Genomic DNA, 23,114 nt, shown 5'->3' on the forward strand with positions numbered 1-23,114 from the left:
CCTAACCCCCTCCCTATTTTGAACCTCAGTTCAGTTAAGTTCAGTCACTCAGTCGTGTCCAACTCTGCAACCCCATGGACTACAGCACACCAGGCTTCCCTCCCCATCACCAACTCCTGGAGCTTGCTCAAACTCAAGTCCATCGAGTTGGTGATGCCAACCAACCATCTAATCCTCTGTCATCCCCATTTCCTCCTGTCTTCAATCTTTCCTAGCATCAGGGTCTTTTCCAAGGAGTTAGTTCTTTGCATTAGGTGGCCGAAGTATTGGAGTTTCAGCTTCAGCATCAGAGGATCAGATGGTTGGGTGGCATCACTGACTCATTTAGGCTTTCTTGCTTTGTCTTCTAAAGGAAACCAGGTTTTCCACCCATGACAGTAGATGCTGTGGGAAGATTATGCTGTTGGAAGGACTTAGGAATGCAACTGGGAAGAGCTGGGTGCTTCAGGTGAAGGATGGCATTCTGGACAGGACAAAAGCTATGACTGAGTGCGCCAAGGCAGAATTTATAAGGCCTTTCCTGAGGACAAAGAGTTAATATCCAACCCTGGCTGAACAAACCCCTCATGAGGGAAGCCACTACGGAGACAGTTAGAAACAGGTATTTAAACCAGTGGTTCAATAGCCTTAAGCACTGACTGGAAGAATTTAGATTTAATTTATAGTGATGGGAAGTATCAAATGATTTAAAATAAGACATATAAATGACAAGATGAAAAGGATCTTTTGGGTCCTTTAAAAATATATTTAGTTTTCTTTTTACTATAATATGCATTAATTATGATAAATTTAGATAACAATAAAGAAAAACCACCCCAATGCTACTTTCTAGATTTCAAATTATTTATGGTTATATACGGGCTTCCCGAGTGGCTAAGCTGTAAAAAATCCACTTGCAATGCAGGAGACATAAGAGATTCCGGTTTGATCCCTGGGTCAGAAAGATACCCTGGAGGAGGGCACAGCAACGCACTCCAATATTCTTGCCGGGAAAATCCCAGTTAGATAGTATAGATCTGGAGTAGTCAGTAGGGCAGCCATTAGCTATAAAATTAAATATAAATTAATTAAAATACATTTAAATAAAAAATTTATTTTCTTAGTTCCACTAGTAACATTTTAAGTGCTCAAAAGCCATACATAACTGATGGCTATAATACCAGACAGCCCAGATAAAGAACTTTTCCCTCACTGCAAAAAGATCTATTGGATAGTGCTGGCATAGATTCAGTCCCAGATTGATTGAGATTGGCCTCCTCCTAATCATTACCTAAGGCAACTTACTCTCTTCCATGAGACTCAGTTTGCAAATCTGTAAAATAAGGCTGTGGTGGGGACTAAGTTCTGTAAAGCTTGGAGAAAGCACACACCTATTCAATAAAAGTTGGGAACAAGAGAGAGAGGTTGGGGAGAGGTGGATCTTGAAGGCATCTAAGAACTCTGAAGAACAGTGAAGAAAACCACTAGTGTTTCGTGTGACACTGGGCAGGTTCTTGCCTTTCATGGGCCTCAACTTCCATTCTTGTTAGAAGGTACTGGCAGATTTCTAGATATTTTTGAATCTTTGAATTTTCCTTTTAGGGTGATTTTTGCACTGGTTTCATCTTCATTTTGTTATCCATCTAGCCAGGATTGGTTGAGTACCTCCTGTCTTCCAGGCACTGTACTGGTTGCAGGGTCCTAAGAGCAAGGAAGACACAGTCCCTGTCATTGTGGATTTTTAGATTTATAGCAGAAACTAACACAACATTGTACAACAATTATACTCCAATATAAAGAAAGAAAGAAGCAGACAAGAAACCACTGGGGTAATTGCCTAGTGATAACCACCAAGATGACTCCCAGCCTTGCCTTCAGGGAAGCTTCCTAAAGGGGATGGTGATTGAAAGAGGAGGGATGAGATAGTCAGAGTATGGTGGGCAACAGGGAAGAGTTGTTTCTGACAAAGGGAACAGCATGGAACCTTCTCTTGGAGTTTCATTCCATACTGTTTGATCTTATGTAGTAAATTAGATTTCAGAGAGGTAGGGAAAGGTTAAGGAACATACTAGAAGTGGGGTAAGAAATGGAAAAGAAAATGAGAAAGAAAATTGGATGACTGCTTTTTTTCTCTAGCCTACTCAAGTCCCACTTTCTGGGTCAGTGCTTTTCCAGTCATGGTAACTGGATCACCAACAATAAAGATGGTGGGGTGGGAGAGGTACTTATAAAAATACAGAAGGGCTTACTGAATCAGAACATATGGAGGATATGGTCCCAAGGATATTAAAAAAAAAAAAACAAAAATGGGATTCTATTAAGAACTCTGCTGTGACTGCTTATTTCCCAACAAAGCAGGGCGTTTGAAATGGAATGTCTTTAATTTTAATTTTGTTATTTAAATAAAGGATGTCTTGATAATAGTGAAAGTGCTAAATTCCACAGCTCCCAATTGAAATGGAAATGCAGATTTTGTTTCTGAAGAGAATTTTTCTCTTTCAGTACATGTTTCTTCACTATCCTTTGTATAAATGTTCCTCACTTCATCCATTTTCTAATTTCCTGACCAGTAGAATGACATCGCCTTTGTTTCTATGCTTATATCTTATTCTCCACTTTCAGCTTTTCAAGTGACCTTCTCCCTGAATGCTCCCTCTCTGGGTTTCTGATAGTCCTTACTCTTCCTTCTTTTTCATCTTAACTTTGATCTGTTACTATAGCTCAACCTTGCCTCCCCCAAATTCTCTCCAGGATACAGTGAGAATTTCTCTTCAGTTCATTGCAGTTTTGTCAAAGAAGACACATTTAGTTTCAAATCCCTTTTCTTCTGTGCACCTTATCATTTAAATAAGCTGCTCAGAAATGCCATCAAAATTAATCATTTTAATGCATTATTGAAGAGGGAAAAAAATAACTTCAGCACAATGGCACTTCTTTCTGTGCCATTGGCAAATAACAAAATTGAAGCATTGGTTAAAACGGCTGTCACGAACAGCAACAGAGATATTACCTATGTACATAATGAAAGGCCAAAGTTTCTTTGTCTGTGAATTCAAGAAATCTGTTATCCATTAAAGAAGAAATAACCAAACAAAATCCACAAATGCCCTTTGTTTCATCATCGTAATGGTGATTTTCATTCCTGACAGGGAGCAGCATGAACTCAAACACATTATTCATGGAAATTAGGGTTGTTTTGTAAAAAATTCTATTCAGTTCTACTGGTTATAACAAGTTTGTATTTGTCAAGTGGTTTTTATGCTTAAATGAAAAGGTAATGATAAACAACCACTGGGACTGCTGGATGCATGATCCCTGTGCGAGGGTTCCTGACGTGCCTCTTTGGCAAATCGGGGCCCCACCCCGCGAGTAATCACTGTGGATATGAAAATGAGCACATTATTTCACTGTTAACATGCACTGCTAAGATGAAAGAGAGGGTGTGTGGGCTTACTGATATTTTTATTCGCCTTCCTGGAACAATTAACTCAATAAGAAATAGTGTAGGCCATTTGTTCTAAATCCAAAGTTTGATCTATGAGTTCTGGAACTTAATATTTCTAGTGCATGCAAAGTTTATGAGAAGTGCTACATTGTTCAAATAAGATGCTGTCAGACTTGGCCTTCATTTTACTAAAGGGGAAACAGGCTCACAGAAGTAAATAGTTAACTAACAAATATGAAAAAGCATTTCTTAGTCAAGTAAAGAAAGCCTGGGCTAACACCCACTGGGAACTGCAGTGCTTGACAATGCACTTGTAATAGGGAAGAACTTCTGTATTTTATCAATATTCTGAGTTAGTTACTAAAGGGATGTTGTATATAAGCTTAAGTTATACATAATGACCAATATCTGGGAACCCTGCCTCCCGAGTAATGAGCATCAAGCTAAAATACCTTTGTTCAGCTCAGGAAACATCCTGACCAGGTTCAACCGGTAAAATGACGGCAGGGAGGAAGAAATTAACAAATCCCCTCTGGAAGCTGACTAGAACCAGGGAATGCTTGACATTACTTCTCCCCCTTTTAGTAAAAAGAAGCCTGAATTCTAACTTGCACAAGATGATTCTTTGAGGCTTGAGTTCATCATATTGTCAGTTTGCTGGCTTTCCAAATAAAGTCACTATTCCTTGCCCCGATAGTTTGTCTCTCGATTTATTGGCCTGTTGTGTTTGTGTGGTGAGCAGTACAAGCTTGGACTCAGTAACACACTGGCAAAATACATACTATTATAACCCCTTTTTCACATATAAAGGATTGAGGCTTGAAATAACTGGCCCCGGGTCAGAACTTTTATTTATTTATTTATTTATTTTTTTCAGAACTTTTAAATCACAGAGATAAAAGCTGAACTCAGCTTGTCTAATGTCTACCTCTATGCTTCAATCTGATACCAGACAGCACGGAATGCTTTTGGTAGTGCTACTGCCTATGGCCACAGTTACTACTCAAGCAGTTCGCAATTGCAAAATTGATCGAAAAAAGCATAGAATTACTGTTTATTCACCCTTAGCCAACGCCTCCATGCATCAGGGCTGACCTACTCCCCTGGTAGAAGATAGGTCTTGCATCCGTGTGTCAAGAATCTCTGAGAGCAGCATTTAGTCATCACCTCCATCTACAATTCATAGGATTTTCCTTCTACACTAGGAACTCGAAGAAGGCAGGTTAAGCTGTCTCTTGATTCACTGGGAAAGTTGACTTGAGCATTTACCACTATGGTTTGATTTGTTTGCTGGGTTTTTTTTGTTTGTTTGTTTTTGTTTCAGTTTCTGAACTAAAGAACCCTTTGAGAAAATTATTCACAATGCAGATCTCAGCCTCTATCCTAAATGATTCAGTAGGTCTAGAGTGGTGCCTAGGAATCTGTATTTTCAAAGCTCTAGAAATGTACAGGTTCCCTGACTCCTATCTTCCACCCTCTTCCAGGAGGCAACCACTTTAGACTCTTTTAAAAGTTTCATCTGGCATGTACACACCTCTACCCTTGTCCAATGCTATCAACATAAGTTATAAAGTGTCAGGGGTCTTATAACCCATATCTCAGATTGGCTCTGGTGTTTCACATTAGATATCAAATAAATATTTATTAAGAACTTAGAGGAAGAAATGTAACGTCCTTTTTTATTTTTAGTTTTAAACATGAGGCTAGACTTTATTATTTAATGCATTAATAAAGAAGGACATTTACCATATTAACATTGTGTTTTTTAACATTTTGATAACTATTTTAAATGTAACTGGTTTCTTTTATCATTCCAGGCACTTTATTTTATATATTCAAAAGCATTATTCTGAAAAGGGGTCATGGGCTTTTCACCAGGCTGCCAAAGGTGTCCATGGGCCTTGGTTACACACACACACACACACACACACACACACACACACACACTAATCCTTGATCTTTGTTGAGAGTGGGGGCAGCCTTTCTCTGGAACCAGAGCCCCTGCCAGGTCCAGGCAGCCCAATGCTCTGAGCATGTTGAGGAAAGTAAACCACTCCTGACACATGACAAAGATACTGCTTTGAGACACGTAACATTTATTAAGACCCTACTATGTGCAAGGTCTTTATACACATCTTATTGAATACTTACTATCACTGTGTGAGGCAGGTAGATCCTCAGGTCACAGATTCATAGAAGACAGATATGGGCTTGAACCCAATCCAGTTTCACAGAAAACCTGGTGCTCATCTCAGTAAAGCACAGTGTATAACTCTGGTGGAATCCTTGATCTCAAAGAGCTTCCTATTTGGGAAATAAAAAGGATAGAAGATAGAGAGAAGTCTTAGGAGGAACTCCAAAGTGTAAGTCATCCTACATGTGTTTATTTCAAACTTTCTCTAATCCTGGCCTAATGCTAAGCAATGGAGATACCATACGAAGGCCCTTATGCTCTATATTCCCCAAACTCTGGGCTGCAGAGATGGCAGAATGAGAGAATCTGGAATGAAGACACTGAAGAATTGCAGATGCAAGACTTGAGCTCCAAAGCTGACGACTAGCCTGTCTTCCAATTGAAATAGGAAAACTCATATGATGCTACCCAGCCCAAAGAGTCACTAGTAGATAATGAAGCAAAGATTGCCACATGCACTTGAATGGTAATCAGAAAGCTTCTGCCCACTTCACTTCCAAAAACTCTACCCCTATAGAAAAAAATTCCATCCTAATAGAACACTCCTCAAAGACTGTCTAAATAGGTTCACCTTCCTCTTTATAAAATGTACTCTTTTTTCCAAACCCTTTCAAGTCTCGGCTGGAAAGAAAGTGATAGTAGCCAACTCCCTTGCCATAGTACTGTCTGAATAAGCAGACTTTGATGAATTCTACAGGTGGTCTGCTTCCATCTGTCAACATGTTCAAAGCTCTCACCAAGTTTAAACATTCAGTCTGCAAACATTAATAAGAGTCTTTTCTCTGTATTGACTAGATGGCAGAACCCAATCCGAGTAATGAGGATGAAGTGAGAACTCAGATCGACTCATGTCAAGAGGAGGGTGTGGTCAGATTCTCAGCTTTGGGGTCTGCTCCCAAGCTGTGACCCTGGGCAAGTTACATTTCTTTCATGCCGTTACCCCTCTGGTAAAATGAGAATAACAGCATCATCCTTTACAGGGTTCCTGTGAGGATTAAATGACCCATATTCAGAGGCAGCTGAACTGAGTACATGTAAAGGAATGAACATAGGTTTGACAGTGAAAAAAAGGGATCTGTGAGTTGATACTGATACAAGTGAAAACAACAATAAAGAAAGAGGGATTTCCCTGACAAAATAGTGGTTGGGAATCTGCCTTCCAGCTGGGCAACTAAGCCCCAATCAGCAAGATCACGAGATCTGGAGCCTACCCTCCACAAAGAAAAGATCTTTTATGCCGCAACTAAGATCTCAAGTGTGGCAACTAACACCCAACAGAGCAAAAAATAAATATTTTAAAAAAAGAATAAACAAACGTGGGGGACAGTAAAGCTCTTCTGAGTAGAACATAAACTATAGAAATGTAGAAAGGAATGGAATTAGACAATCATGATTTTTGAAACCACCACAATAAAAACTGATTTAAGAAATAATCATCAATGGATATGAAATCTAGCCAGTAAAACTATGATTAAGAATGGGCTATAAAGCTACATATCTATATCTATAAAAAAAAGGGATTGAGGCAAAATGTAAACAAGTGCTATCAATAAATCTGGGTAAAGGATATTTGGGGGTTTTGGGATAATATTCTTGCAACTTTTCTGTAGATTTAAAAAAAAAAAAAAAAGGATAGCTCAGTTGGTAAAGAATCTGCCTGCAATGCAGGAGACCCCAGTTGGATTCCTGGGTCGGGAAGATCCCCTGGAGAAGGAAAGGGCTACCCATCCCAACAGTCTGGCCTAGAGAATTCCATGGACAGTACAGTCCGCGGGGTCACAAAGAGGGGGACACAACTGCATGACTTTCACTTTCAAAGAAAACTAGCAGAAATAGTTGCTCAGTTCTGTTAAATTTGTACCTTTTCTCATTATCATAGGCTCAAGAATAAAGTAAGGTTAAAAATTCGAAAATGACACTTTATAGGGGTGGGAGAAGAAAGCATGAGTTTGAAACTCATTTTCAATCCTTATCAGATCTGTGACCCTCAATAAGCAAGGAAACTTCCTTGTGTCTCAGGTTTTTTCTTCTGCCAAATGGGGATTTTTTTCATTGGTGCCTACTGGAAGGCTTGCTATGAACACTAAACGAGTCCTTATTTGTAAAGTGACTGCCACATATTAAGCATATTTGCTAGCTATTTTTATTCCACGGACAGTGCTTAGAGTCATGTAAATTCCAAGTAAACTCTTGGTCTTACTCTGGCGACTACACGTTTAAAATCCTTCAATATCTTTGTCTAAATCTTCACAAAGAGACAAAGTCTCCCTGAAGCGTAGACAGAGGACCTCCACTGACCTCTTCAGACCTGCTTGCTTCTCCCTTACTCCCTCAAGGTTCACCTCAAACACCGCTTCCCTACAGAAGCCCCTGAAGCCCCAGGACCAGAGCAGAGGCCTATCCCTCACTTGGTATCCCATACGGGCCGCTCCTCAGAGCACTCCCTGGAACCGGCAACAGGCACTGGCCTCTCGCTCCAGTGCACTTAAGTCCACGACCGCTGGGCTCGGGGTGGGTTTTCGCTCACATTGTGACCCGCGGTAGCGCGGAGAGGAGGCTCCAAATGCTGAAAGTGAATTTGGGGCCAAGGTGGTGGTCGTCGTGGGGGACGCAGGGCTTCGACAGGTACTCCCTCAGGAGTGTGGCCGCGTCCCAGGGTCACCAGGCGCGCCCGGGAGGAGGGGGCGGGGCGGGCGGCGGGGGCGGGGCGGGCGGCAGGCGGTGGCCGGCCCCGCCCCTTCCCCCTCCCTTCCTCTTCCAGCCCCCTCCCGCCCTGCCGGCACCCTGTCAGGATCCCCTCGCTTGTTTCCTGGATAAGATGGCGGCCCCCGTGGGAGCGCAGGCCCGGAAACTTCTGAGAGACCTGGCGCTCCGGCCCCCGCTCCTGGCGGCCAGGTCCCAGGTGAGCGGACCCCTTGGTGGGGGCCTCGAGCAGCCGTTGATCCCCTTCCGTCCCCTTCTGTCCTCTTCCTGGTCCCGGGTGCGCTGTCGCCGCGGCGCCACACCTGTGGAGAGGACGCGCGGTGCGGCGTTTGGGGCGCACGAGGGACCCCAGCACCCTCTCCTTCAGGTGTGGGGGGTGGGTCCCGGGCTGAGGGGTTAATGACAGCCGGGGCCACCTCAGAGTGAGAGCCACCCAACTCTCAGTTGTCGCTGACATGGATTCCCTCAGCGCCGGGGAGGGCGCCGGGCCCAATACCGGGCGCTGCACAGGCAACTTCAGTAAAAGTTCCTGGGAACGGGGTTTGAAGTCCCGAGGTGTTATTGTGTTGCCAACACACACACACACACACACACACACACACACACACACACACACGGGGTTTGAAGTCCTGAGGTGTTATTGTGTTGCCAACACACACACACACACACACACACACACACACACACGGGGTTTGAAGTCCTGAGGTGTTACTGTGTTGCCAGCACACACACACACAACCAACACACACACACACACACAAATACACGGGGTTTGAAGTCCTGAGGTGTTAGTGTGTTGCCAGCACACACACACACAACCAAAACACAACCTAGAAGTTGAGAAATAAAAATTTTTTGAGGCATTTATTGAGGACTGTATCCTGAGGAAGTTTTTGGATAGCTCCCAGAAATTGTTGGAAAGAGGTAGGGGAGGAGCCAGGATTTATAGGAGTTTTTGCTGGAAAACAAACAAAAACCAAACCTTGTGGAAGTTTAAAAGGTTAAGACTAATCACAAAATATAGATATGACAAGTTAGTGATTTTGATGCTTTTCTCCATATGGAAGGTGTAAGAGTCTGGCATATTGAAATTATTCCTTTGATATGCATCTTAACCTTATCTAGGACCTGCTTACTGTTCTCTGAATCCTCAGTTCCCCTCAGGGTGCACTGTATGGGGCCCCTGCAGTGGCTGCTGATTTGATGGTAGGCAACATTACCGCTTACTAAAATGGCAGGAAACATTTTTTTCTTGTCCTCAGTTATCTGTTCTGAGGTAACTGCCAGTCCTCAGTTGCCAGTCCTGCTTTTGAACCCATTTAACAAATGTCCTTGTGATGAAGGTACCTAGAAACCCACCCCAGCCTTGCTGGTTTAGTAACTCATTTCCTGGAGTGAGCTGCCTGCGTTTGCAGACTGGCAGGGTTGGGTGTGGGTGTGGGGTGCTGAGTTGGTGAAATGAGGGGGTCAAGGAGAATGATGGGAAACGTCCTTCCTCAATTTAGTGAAAATTCAGTCCTGTCAATGGAACACATTTGAGTATTGCCCTTGTCCTCTTTCTCCTTGTTTCTAGAGAACAAAATCCTAGGAGGGCCAGTGATGGACACTGAGTAGCTATTAGAGCTTGGCCTCTAGAAGATTTTAGTTTCTGTAGGTGGCAAGAGCCATAGTAGCCAGAAGGCCTTTGGGGAGTTATGAGTTGGTGATGACTCTTGGAGAAATGACTCAACTACTCAACTTTTTATTCTCCATTAGAAATATCTCTTCCCTTTTGAAGAAAACAATATGGGGCTTGGCCAAAGCACAGCCTTGTCCTTGTCCTTTTCCCCATTTTTAATTAATGAGAGACAAATGATCATTCTTGCAGTTTTATCTAGGATGTGCATAGTAAGTTTTTTTTTTTTTTTTTTAATTGAAAGGTAGCTACTGATGATTTTTTGAGTTACTCTAAACTTTGGTTAATTATGACATCTGAGTTTTTTTTTTTTTTTTTTCCTTTTCCTGACTTCTCATTTGTATGTTTTTGTTAATGCAAATTTAAAAGGTGCTAATAACATTACTGTAATATCTTTAACAGGCACTTGACAGTATGGTAAGATAGCAAAGGGAATGGTGGCTTTTGTCTAATTAAAATAACTAATAACGGTTGTAATAGAGTAAGGGGAATACCTCCAGGTGATCAAGTTCCATTCATTAAATGTTAGGAAAAAACCAAGAGCTGTGGTGCTAACTCTTGAGAGTAGACTTGAATTGATGAGAAACATGAGGCCTAAGGCAGTGAAAATTCGAGCAAAAGAAGTAATTGTGTAGAAAAATTCAAGTGTTTAGCTGAAGTATGATAGGGCTTCTTGCCTTAGCAAGAAATGGGAGCCTGAATACAACATTTTAGAAAATCTGGGTGGGGGATACCCTTGGTTTGGCAAAAAGACTGGGTAAAAGAATCTTCTACCTCACTCTGTCTGAAAACTTTGATTTACCTACTTGTAGATGAAGTGTTGTCCTGTGAACACACACTTAGGAGATGAGAATTCTTTTTTTTTTTAAAGTCAAGAATAGTACACAGTGTTCAAGAACTGGAAATGAGCATTAGCAAGTATCTGATCCAAAAAACTCATTTCACAGTTCGAAAAATGGAGCACTAAAGAAGTTCAAGGACTTGTTCAAGGTTATAAAGAGAGTTTGTGGCAGAGCTGGTTCCAGGTTAAAGGTTTTCTTTTCAGTTTCCATTATACCAGTTTCTGATATAAGTTTCTTAATGAAAATACATTATACCAGGATGTAAGTTAGTCTGCAGAGCACAGAGTAAGTAACCATGACCAATACTACTGATCCATTTTAATTTTCTTCTTTGTAAACATCTTAGAAAAAAATAGATGTTATGTAAGGAGCCCTTTTCATATTATTGGGTGTTTCTTTGTATCTGCTCCACCTGTCTATGCATTTATGTTGTGTTTACTTACTCCCTTGCCCAGGGCAGACGTTACACTTGAATAGGACCCTGTTCTTCCAGGAAACTTTAGAATCTTCCTGAAGTGACTCAGAAATCAGTTGCTATTCTTGGCTCAGACCTACTTTGTGCCATGCCTTGTGCAAAACTTTTGTGTGTACAGAGATAAAAGACCCAGTTTCTCACATATGCATCAATATACGATACATGTTTTTCTGACTTACTGCACTCTGTATGACAGACTGTAGTGATGACCTACATGGGTGGGATGGGAGGGGGTAGGGAGATCTAAGAGGAAGGGGATATATGTGTACTTAGAACTGATTCACTTTGTTGTATAGCAGAAACTAACATGACATTGTAAAGAATTATACTCTTAAAAAAAAAAAAGACCCAGTTTCTGCTTTGAGAAGTAACTTCAACCACTCTCACAGAGTGCCGTAGAATGACATTATCTATCCCCTCCTCATAGTTAAATTTGCCACATATTTTTAGGGCTTCCCTTGTGGCTCAGCTGGTAAAGAATCTGCCTGCAATGTGGGAGACCTGGGTTTGATCTCTGGGGTGTGAAAATCCCCTGGAAAAGGGAAAGGCTACCCACTTCAGTATTCTGGCCTGGAGAATTCCATGGATATACAGTCCACGGGATGGCAAAGAGTCGGACACAACTGAATGACCTTCACTTTCACTTTTCTGATGCTTAATGTCATTGACAAACTGGAGGTAGTGAAGGACGGGGAAGCCTGGTGAGCTCCAACCCTTGGGGTCACAAAGACTCAGACACAGCTGAGCAACTGAACAACAACAAATGTTGTTGACATTTTGTTTTCTCTGTTGTTGGGCCTCACATAGTTTGCACCACAGTTCTTGTTTTTTTTTTCTAACACTTAAATAATGACTTTTCTTTGATGTTAGATCATCCTTAAAGGGCCACCCTTTTGCCATTTATTTTACATGTTTTTTTTTTTCCTATTCATTTTCTACCTGGAAAAAGGCTGTTTGAAGTGCTGATATTTGGGGATGGTAAACAAGACAGGTAGAGATCTTGGCCACATGATACTGCATTTTAATAGGGGTGGGAAATGGCTAGACTGTACTTACATAAACAGTAATGAAGATGATTTCAGTCAGTGACAGATGCTATGAAGAAAGTAAAAGAAGGTCTTGGGGTAGAAAATGAATAGTCTAGCCCAGATGGTGTGTCATAGATTAGTTTATCAAGGAAAACCAATTTGACAACTTGTTCTTTTTATTGTTTTGGTTTAATTTTTTTATTGCTGTGTAACACATACACTAAAAATGTGCATGTTATAAGTGAACAGTTTGAGTTTTCACAAACTGAACGTGTCCAGGTGAGCAGATCAATATCACCATATCAAGAAATTAATCATGTACCTGCAACTCAGAGGACACCCTTGTGTGGTTATAGAACTACTACTGAGAAAAGAGTAACTGGTCTCCTGAGTTAAGTAACCACACAGTGTTTTTGTTTTGTACTTTAAGTAAATGGAATTATATGCACTCATGTGATCAACATCATGAGATACTGGAGGTGGCATTTTCACATTTGAACTGAGGCCTGAGTAATGAAAAGTAGCCAACCAGGTGACTTGACATCCTGGGGAAGAGAGGACAGCAAATGCAAAGGCCCTTAGGTATGGCCTGAACTCAACATATCCAGACCATTAAAGAGGTGGAATGTGATAGTACTAGTCATGGTGTGTAAGGTCGGCAGGGCCTGGATCAAGTGGGGCCTTGCAGGGCCTGGTAAGGAGTTCTTGAAAACTTATAGTTCTTGCATGACTTACCCACAGTTTTTCAGCTAGTAAAAAATAGCTGAATCCCAGTCTGGCTGCCAAAGGCCAGGCATGTAATTATAGTGCACTATTAAAAATAGCACAATATAGCAAGGCACAGCCTTATTGGGCACTGAAATGAGCCCGTTACATTAGTCATGTCTTAGAAGAAGTCTTGATTGAGGGCACTGTGTTTAAATGTTTAATGGTAATCTAATCATGGTATTTAGCTTTTTAGTATGTTTACCCTCTCATAATGGTTGGGTGAAGTTCACAGAGCTGTTCTGTTGTAGGAGAAGCAGAGACATCGTGGGAAAGACTGTCCCTAAGACCCCTAGCTGTACAGTCCTTGGTGTGTATTTCTCTGTAAAGCCCACAGCTTCTGTCCAGGAACTCAGGGAGGAATGTGCCTTGTTGAGGGAAATGGAAACCATGCCCCTGCTGTTATATACCTTACAATAGATGACTCCAGCTTGATTTTCTGCTCTTTCCAGAAGTGGGAAAAGAAAGATAGATGCTTGGCTTTTAGAAGTGAAGGCTGAAGCTTACGTGGACATTTTTAATCAGCTAAATATGGCTGTGGATGCTGTGTTGGAAGTTGTGACTGACCTTTATCTTCCTTCTTGCCTAGAAGAATAAATATCTGACTTTTTTATTTTTAAAAATGAAGTACAACTGCAGTGTCCTTAGAAAAGGAAATTCATGTCAAATTAGATGCTAAACTACTGATTTCTGTGTGGGGAAGATCTTTAAGTGATAGCTCATCCCAAGTTGGTTTTGTTTACTGAGAAGGAAGCATTTCTTTCATGGATGAGAGATGGAGTACACAGATCCACAGTCACGAGAATCTTGCTGCCCTTGTATCCTGCCGCAATTCTATAGGCACAATGCCCAGAAACTCACTGACATATCTTGTATTTTGGGGAGGAAAAGCAGTTATACATGCAACTTCAGATCATTTGTCTTTCAACTCGTTTTACTATTCACTCAATCTGGTATTGTCCTTTTCTAGCTATATCCATCATTCTCTGTTACTTGATGAAAATGTTTGCCTGAAGAATTTGAGCGACTTCTATACATTTGGGCAAATAATAAAATCAGTATGTGTGTGTGCTGGGTGTGCTCAGTAGTGTATGACTCATTTGCAACCCCTAGGACTGTAGCCTGCCAGGCTCCTCAGTCCATGGGCTTTTCCAGGTGAGAAAACTAGAGAGAATTGCCATTTCCTCCTCTAGGGCATCTTCCCAACCCAGGCATCGAACCCACGTCTCTTGCATCTCCTGAATTGGCAAGTGGGTTCTTTACTGCTGCAACACCTGGGAAGCAGTGCAGAAAGTCAGTATATTGATGAAATTTTGGGAAATGACATTAGAATTAGTCTGGTAAAGAGGATATAGGAGAAGGCATGCCAGGTGGAGTGGATTATGGGCCAAGGCAGAGGAGAGAGAGATGGGGAGATTAGAGGAGTCATTGCAGAAGACTTGAAAGGCTGGTGGAGATCTTTTAGGCAAATGAGGAAGGAAAGAAGGGCTGTAGAAAGGCCAGAATTTGCCATGATATTGAACTACAAAACTGAACATCAAGCACATATTGTTCACTTAGTGAATATTTTCTGTATGCTTAGTCTTTGCCCAATGCTATTTGTTGTAAGCTCCCTGAAGGTAGAGACTATTTATAGGAAAGACTATCTTCCCCATAAATCTAGTGCTTTAGAGAATGTCCCATGAGTGAGGGAGTGCAGGAAGAAGATACATAGCCCTACCCTCAGGAGGCACATAGTCTAGTGGCAAAACTGGTGTGTAAACCAGCAATCATACTGCAGCATTGTGAGGTCAGTAGAGTTATGTTTTTAGTCCTCTAAGGCACTGTTAGAGGCACTTGCTTTTTCCTCTGCCTGAAACGCTGTTCCCTCTGATCTCAGACCTTGTTCTCCTCTCTCATCATTCAGCTTGTCATTCAACTTTCTAACTAGTCTTCCAACAGGGCTTTCGCTATGTAAGATATTATCTGACTAACCCTCTCCCCTGAGACTGTATGCTGCTTCTCACCTGCTTTTTAACTCTTTGTACTGTGCTTTGTCGCTCAGTTGTGTCCGACTCTTTGCGAGCCCATGGACTGTCACCTGCCAAGCTACTCTGTCCATGGGGATTCTCCAGGCAAGAATACTGGATTGAGTTGCCATGCCCTCCTCCAGAGGATCTTCCCAACCCAGGGATCGAACCCAGGTCTCCCGCATTGCAGGTGGATTCTTTACCACTTTATTTGGTAGTTTATTATGTGTTTTTGTTTGCTTGTTTTATCTGTCTTCCTTCCTTTCCCACGAATGTAAGAATGTAAAGTCTGTGAGGGTCAAGACTGTTCTTATGCACTCCTATTTTACCAGTCTGCCTGACCAGGTATCCAGTAAGCTTTCGTGGTTTAGATGAATTCATGGAGTGCAGAGAATAAGATACAGGTAAGTAACAGAGAAGTTGAGGATTGATGCCCACGTGACTCAGTGGGTAAAGAATCCACCTGCAGTGTAGGAGGTGCAGGAGACACCAGTTTGATCCCTGGGTTTGGAAGATCACCTGGAGGAGGGCATGGCATCCCAGTCTAGTATTCTTGCTTGGAGAATTCCATGGACAGAGGAGCTTGACGGGCTACAGTCCATGGGGCTGCAAAAGAGTTGGACATGACTGAAGTGACTGAGCACGCACACACACACACAGAATTTAGGCAAGTGAGAAAGGAAAAGTCTGGTGGTGAAAGGGCTTTCATAATAATAGTGCTGTGCATTCATATGTGACAGACTCTGTGCAAAGTGACTTCTGTGCATGATTTCCTTAAACCATGCTACTGCAGGCAGATTGTACTGTCTTCATATCGCATGTAACAGAGTAGAGGCATAGACCAGTCACGTAATAACCTGCTTAAAATCACAGGGCCTGGGAGTCACCTGCCTCATGATGATACCTGTTAAAACAGTAAGTTATGTTGCCAGATGGTCCTGTTTGACCTGAACTGTTTAATTATGCTGATTGCTTACCTTTCCACATCTTTTTGTCCCTGAGGGATGGGCACCTTGGTGTTTGAGCTTATGCTAATTTATTGTTGTTCAGTCACTAAGTTGTATCCGACTCTTTGTGACCCCGTGGACTGTAGCACACCAGGCTTCCCTGTCCTTCACCATTTCCCGGAGTTTGCTCAAAGTCACGTCCACTGAGTTGGTGATGCCATCCAACCATCTCATCCTCTTTTGGCCCCTTCTGTTCCTTCCTCAATCTTTCCCAGTGTCAGAATCTTTTCTAGTGAACTGGCTCTTCGCATCAGGTAGCCAAAGTATTGGATATTCACCTTTAGCATCAGTCCTTCCAATGGATATTCAGGGTTGATTTACTTTAGGATTGACTGGTTTGATCTCCTTGCTGTCCAAGGGACTCTCAAGAATCTTCTCCAGTATCACAATTTGAAAGCATCAATTCTTCAGCACTCAGCCTTCATTATGGTCCAAGTCTCACATTTGTACATGACTACTAGGAAAACCAAAGCTTTGACTAGATGTACATTTGCTGGCAAAGTGATGTGTCTGCTTTTTAATATGCTGTCTAGGTTGGTCATAGCTTTTCCTTCCAAGGAGCAATTGTCTTAATTTTATGGTTGCAGTCACTGTCTACAGTGATTCTGGAGCCCAAGAAAATAAAATCTGTCACTGTTTCCACCTTTTCCCTTTCTATTTGCCATGAAGTGATGGGACTAGAGGCCATGATCTTACTTTTTTAGATGTTGAGTTTTAAGTCAGCCTTTTCACTTTCCTCTTTGACCCTGATCAAGAGGCTCTTTAACGTAGATGGACTAATCAACTTTTCATGATTGTCTTCTTATCTGGCTTTTTTGTTGTTCTTTAATTGCCCAGGCATGTCTGACTCTTCGCGACCCCATGGACTACAGCATGCCAGGCTTCCCTGTGCTTCACCATCTCCCAGAGCTTGCTCAAACTCATATCCATTGAGTGGGTGATATCACCATCTGATTCTTATCAGGCTCTTATCTGACACCCTCCTTCCTAGGCTCCAGGGTCTGGGAAGCAGGAGAAAAGGGTATGATTTCTGTATTAAAACGGGACTAAATTCAAATTCTAGGTCTGCCAAATTCTAGCTCTACAAATTACTGAACTTGACTGACCCTCAATTTCTTGTTCTCTAAAAGGAAATACTTGTTACAGATGGTTACAAAGATTGAGTGAGATGATATGCATGACATCTGATGTTCTGGTTAGATGGTAGGCTAGAGTCATTATTTCTCTTGCAGTGAATTTTTGAAACTAAATTTAGTTGCTTTATAAATTTAGGCTTTATTAGGTCAGAATAGTTTTCCTTTCCCAGATTTGGTAAGCATTTATCTTTGCTGCCATATGAGGGTTAGGTACTGCGTTGGCATTTCCAAATGTTTTATTTCACTTAATCCTGTAGCAACCACTTGAAACAGGTGATTATTCTCAGTTTACATCTGGGGATCTCGAGGCTCAGAGAGTTGAAGGCCTGTCTCCTGGGCCCCAGTTCTCATTGCAAAAATGGGGTGAAGGTCTGGTGAGGCTTAAGGTGGCAGTAGGGAAGGTCACACGGGGAGCTCAATTGCACTATCCTAGATGTTGCTTCATTCCAGAAATGTTTGCACATCTTAGTGTTGACTTAGTAGCTATGGTTTCTGGACCTCATGTGCGTCAAAGGTTTGAGGTGGGCGGATACCCAAACACTAGATTATAGTGCTTAACGTGTACCCAAGGGCAACTGGCACATGCCCTTCACTGTCTGCCCAGCACACAGCACTGCCTTTAGCGTTTCAGGAATACTGAACAAATTGTGAAACTGGCTTTAGAGAGTGAGTTTTGGGGAATGGTGATAGAGGATGGAGTTTTCTAGTATTCTGAGTTCAGACTTTGATCAAATGTGCTGATTATGTTGCCAGCTTTTGTCCCTTTCTAGAAATGAGCCAATAATACAGCACGTGAATACCAGTCACAGAAGCACAAATTTCTAACATGTACCTCTAAAATTTATTTTCATTTTAAAATGAAGGAGTTTGATATAATGTTTGAATTGATATTTGAGACATGGCAAAGCTTAAGGAATAGGTTTGTGTAAGTTTGGGCATAAGAATTGGGGTGGAATGAGAGTCTGATATCTCTTTTTCTACTCTCACTTCTCCATGAGCTTATCCCATTTCCATTTCTAGGCTGTGTTAGATCCAGGGTTGTGACTCAAGGATCCTGAGGAATTGGGTAAGGTGGCTTGTGAAGTTAGAGGTCAGGGAGCAGTGAGAGATGAGGTTGGAGACATAAGCAGGGGCAAAATTTTGCTAATCCTGTGAGTCTGGTAATGCAGTTAAGATTAGTTCTTGAGGACAAGGGGAGCCATTGAGGTGTTTTAGACAGTGGGGTGGCAGGGGCAGCTTTATGCTTTAGAGTATTCCTTCTGTGGAGAGGGTTGGAGGGATGGAAGTATGGAAATCATTCAGGAGATTGTTGTACTGTTTGAGTGCTGGTAGTAATTATTTACTGCCCAGGATAATAGACACAGACCAGGACTGGACTCACGCTGCATGGGTTTAAGTCTTGCCCTCAACACTGGTTATCTTTGTGATGTGTGAAAATTACTTACATATTTTATTACAATTCTTTTTTTTTTCTTTTTCACATTTCAGCATCTCTGAAAACTGGATGTGTTTGTAGACTTGTGTCACAGATTGAGGGACAGTTTTTTGTTTTTCCCTTGAGTGGTGAAAGTGAAAGAAGATGAGGGTTTTGGATCAAAATCAGGGTGACCACATAATTTATTGTCAAATCAGGATACTTTTCAGAGTGAATGTGAGCACTGTGAATAATTATACCAGCACATGTAAGAGAAACCCAAGCTGTGACCGGAAAACTGATATATAGTCCTTCTAAGTACAGTGGACTGAATGTTGGCAGTCAGGATAGAAGAGAAAGATTGGCATTATTAAGGAAAGAGGCCGAATAAGATTCATGTTTTCCCTGCTGGGTCTCCATTGCTGGCTTCTCTCCATTGCCGTGTACCAAAAAGGTGATAAAAGGCTGTTTACCGTCCCTTAGCAGAGAAGGTGTGAGTTGCTGTAGTTATGAAAGATCCTTGCTTATCTCTGTCATGGAACCATGTGCTCTGTCCTTATGCTCAGGAGTTCTCTGGACATGTTGTTACAGCCTACAGAACAAGAACAGGTGAATAAAAGAAGAGAAATATAAAGACCCTTAAATTTGCCAGGCTTGCAAAGTGCAGGTTTCTAAACTTGAGCACAGTGAAGAGCTTTCCCAAGCCCCAAGCCTACCTTATCCAGTATTCACGGCATTCTGGGCCCTGTGGAATCAAGCCATCTGGCTTAGTTATTTCCTTTTGTGCTCTCACTCTTGTATGGACGATGCAGTTGATTGTTATGTCTTCTTTGGTTGAAAGATCTCCTTGGACTTATCTCGAGGGGGTAAAAAAGGAGAAAGGTTTATTGAAAGGGACACATAACAGAACTCAAGATTAATCTTCCTTGATGTTGGCTCCTCCGTGCATCTTCGTTTGTGTTAACTGGTTGCTACTAGGGGTACCATTTCTCTATAACTTCCACCTGCCCATAACTTTGTCCATTCTTTGGTCCACTCCAGCTTCCTAACCCTAACACATCATCCATCTCTGTCTCCCAGAATGTTACAGTTTTAATAACAAGAACATCTTATTGATCTAGCTCATCATTTTGCTCTAATGTTCAAGTCACTGGCCAGCTGCAAGACCTGATGCTTCTTTGTAAAGTATGCATCTCCACCCTTCCATTTGTGGTTGAGGTAGGGAGGTCTTGGAGAGGAGCAACATCATAGCCCCTTGAATAGGAGGTCTCTGGGTGCAGTGTTGGTGGGGTGGCCTGATCTATTTAGAGTTCGTTTATGAACTGCTACTAACTTGTCCATCTTTTTCTCCAAGTTCACATGTTCACTTTTGCTTTGTTTCCTTTTTTGCATTCTCAAATTTCTGAAGATTATCTCACTTTTCAGTTGGCTGGTCTTAGGCTAATTTATCAGAATTTAGGGTGAGGTTGAGACAGTTGGATAGCATCACTGACTCAACAGATGTGAATTGAAGCAAACTCGGGGAGATGGTGAAGGACAGGGAAGCCTGGCATGTTGCAGTCCATGGGGTCACAAAGAATCAGACACGACTTAGCAACTGAACAACAAGGTGATGTAGTGGGCTTTGCTTTAGATCATTTTCTTATGATCACAATGAAAATAATTCTTTGGAAAAAATTATTAAGTGGGAAAAGGGTTATCATGGCAATCATCCAAATAGTCAAGTGAGTGTTTTCAAGACAAATGTAGAAAGCAGGCTTTATGTGGCCCTGGAATACTTCTCAGCTTTGTTTGGAGCAATAATCTGAGTTGAAGTAACCCAACTTCTCTGGGGTTCATCTCCACTTTACACTTCCCTAAGAGGATTTGTTTGGGTTCTTTTGCCATAACTCAATAAAAACCTGCCATATTGGGCAGGACTTCCTTGAAGCTATCTGCAGAGGGTGCTGGCTCCCACATTAACCCCTGGTGCACTCACGTGGCACTCAGGGCACAGGATTTATTTCATTTAAACCATGAGTAGGAAAACTATATTTTATCCTTGAAACTGGGGTACTTTTGATAGTTAAAGGGAGCACTGTTAATAATTATGCCAGGATAATAGGCTTGCCAGGTAGCCTAAACAGTACAAAATCTGCTTGCTATGCAGGAGACCCGGGTTTGATCCCTGGGTCAGGAGGATGACCTGGAGAAGGGAATGGCTATCCATTCTATTATTCTTACCTGGAGAATTCCATGAACAGAGGAGCCTGATGGGCTACAGTCCATGGAGTAGCAAAGAATCAGGACAAAACTAAGCAACTTTCACTTACTTACTTAATGGGCATAATTTGGAGACAGAAATGGTAACCCACTCCCGTATTCTTCGCCTGGGAAATCACATGGAGAGTGGAGCCTGGTTGGTCGTAGTCCATGGGGTCCCAAAAGACCCAGAGGAATTGGGTGGAGAGGGAGGTGGGAGGGGGGATCGGGATGGGGAATACGTGTAAATCTATGGCTGATTCATATCAATGTATGACAAAAAAAAAAAAAAAAAGAGTCAGACACAACTTAGTGACTAAATGACCACAACAGACATAAATCAGGACTGGAACCAGGCTGTCTGTATTCAGTCTCACTTGTGATCTTAGAATTTGTGATCTTGTGAAAATTACATATTTTCTTATAAGACACTTTATGTTTTTTACATTTCAGCATCTCTGAAATATAGATGTGTTTTATCCTTGTGTCATAGATTGATTGGCAGGTTTTTCCTAGTGGTGCATTAAAGTGATGCAAAAAAGTTGCTCATTCTTGAAACTTGATGAAATTTCTCTGTTTTTGGTTTTCTCATCTATAAAATGTAGACAGTTACAGTATTCACCTCCCAAAGTTGTACTGAGGATTAACTGAGGCCCTGTATACCCTCTGAGCACCATGGCATAGATGATCAATAAATTTTAGTTATTGGTTTTTGTATTATTACCACTGACTTTAATAAATTACATTTAAATCATAGTTAAATCCTATTATATAATGTGATTAAATTTCATTTAACTTAAATGTGTTCATTAAATATGTTATCTAAATAAATATACTAAATAAGCTATCAATTAAAATGTAATTAAAGCAAATTGATGATGGTCAGTTGAAATCACTGCAGATGGTGACTGCAGCCATGAAATTAAAAGACACTTGCTCCTTGGAAGAAAAGTTACGACCAACCTAGACAACATACTAAAAAGCAGAGGCGTTGCTTTGCCAATAAAGGTCCATCTAATCAAAGCTATGGTTTTTCCAGTAGTCATGTATGGATGTGAGAGTTGGACTATACAGAAAGCTGAGCACTGAAGAATTAATAGTTTTGAACTGTGTTGGAGAAGACTCTTGAGAGTCCCTTGGACTGCAAGGAGATCCAACCAGTCCATCCTAAAGGAAATCAGTCCTGAATATTCATCGGAAGGACTGATGCTGAAACTCCAATACTTTGGCCACCTGATGGGAAGAACTGACTCATTTGAAAAGACCCTGATGCTTAGGAGCCTGCCAGGCTCTTCTGTCTGTGGGATTTCCCAGGCAAGAATACTGGAGTTGGTTGCCATTTCCTCCTCCAGGGGATCTTCCCAAATGATAAATCGAACCTGTATCTCTTACATCTCCTGGATTGGCAGGCAGGCTGTTTACCACTAGCGCCACCTGGGAAGCTCCTGTTTTCCATAGGGGCTGTACCATTTTACCTTCCCACCAACAGTGTGGGAGAGTTTCCTTCTCTACATACCCTTTTCAGCATTTATTCTTTATGGATTTTTTGATGATAGCCATTCTCGAGCCATTTATAATCAGAAAATGTTACAGGTTTCAGCTTATATATGGAGATCTCATTACATTTTTATAAGGAAACGATCTTTATCTTTTGTTTGATGTTACCATCTATGCTAGTGTTCTCCTAATTGCTGTCCAGATGACCACCTGGACTTTGAGGGATATATTTGGGTTAACATAACTTTGAAATGAAGGGCAGGAAAACCACATTTAATATGCAGTCATATAGCAGCCTTAGGGCTTACTTACATAGGTCTTTAATAAGTAATATAAAGAAAGCTGAGAGTTATTATTTTTGATTAAGTGTATAAACTATTAATGGTGAGTGTTTGTTAAGATTCAGAACTTTTTTTAAAGTGATGTATCATTAAAGTTGAAAACCAACAATACAGAGAAAGAAAAGACTTCAGTTTTTAACCTTTTTATAATTAGTATGAAAAAATAAATGTGCTATTTGGTTGGTTAAATTTTGAGATAGTGAAATTATAAACAGATTTTCCTCACTAATTTAAAAATGATGAAAACAGTGATGAAGGGCTGAATGGCTGAGTGTGGAAGAAGTAAGTTTGAAATGGAAGCAGAAGTCTTGTGACTGGTTTGGGGGAATGCTGAGCCTGAGGGCATAGATTCTAACATCAGTT

General features: G+C 41.4%; 1 protein-coding gene and 1 long non-coding RNA gene across 2 annotated transcripts in view; one reads left to right on the top strand and one right to left on the bottom strand.

Moving 5' to 3' along the window:
• Positions 1–726: 726 nt before the first annotated feature.
• On the bottom strand, positions 727–8,285 carry LOC122683139. The gene is made up of 3 exons (XR_006337637.1): positions 8,146–8,285; positions 5,576–5,728; positions 727–1,680 (listed from the first exon to the last, which is right to left on the bottom strand). It is a non-coding gene; the product is annotated as an uncharacterized LOC122683139 (long non-coding RNA).
• An 83-nt stretch (positions 8,286–8,368) lies between these two features.
• SUCLG2 (succinate-CoA ligase GDP-forming subunit beta) overlaps positions 8,369–23,114 on the top strand; it is a 271,918-nt gene continuing 257,172 nt past the window's right edge. Inside the window, exon 1 of the mRNA XM_043886797.1 lies at positions 8,369–8,520. Within this exon, the coding sequence (XP_043742732.1) occupies positions 8,437–8,520 (84 nt within the window). The 5' untranslated portion in view covers positions 8,369–8,436. The remainder of the gene's footprint in view (positions 8,521–23,114) is intronic.

This window comes from Cervus elaphus, chromosome 24 (assembly GCF_910594005.1).
Source record: "Cervus elaphus chromosome 24, mCerEla1.1, whole genome shotgun sequence".
Lineage (NCBI taxonomy): Eukaryota > Metazoa > Chordata > Mammalia > Artiodactyla > Cervidae > Cervus > Cervus elaphus.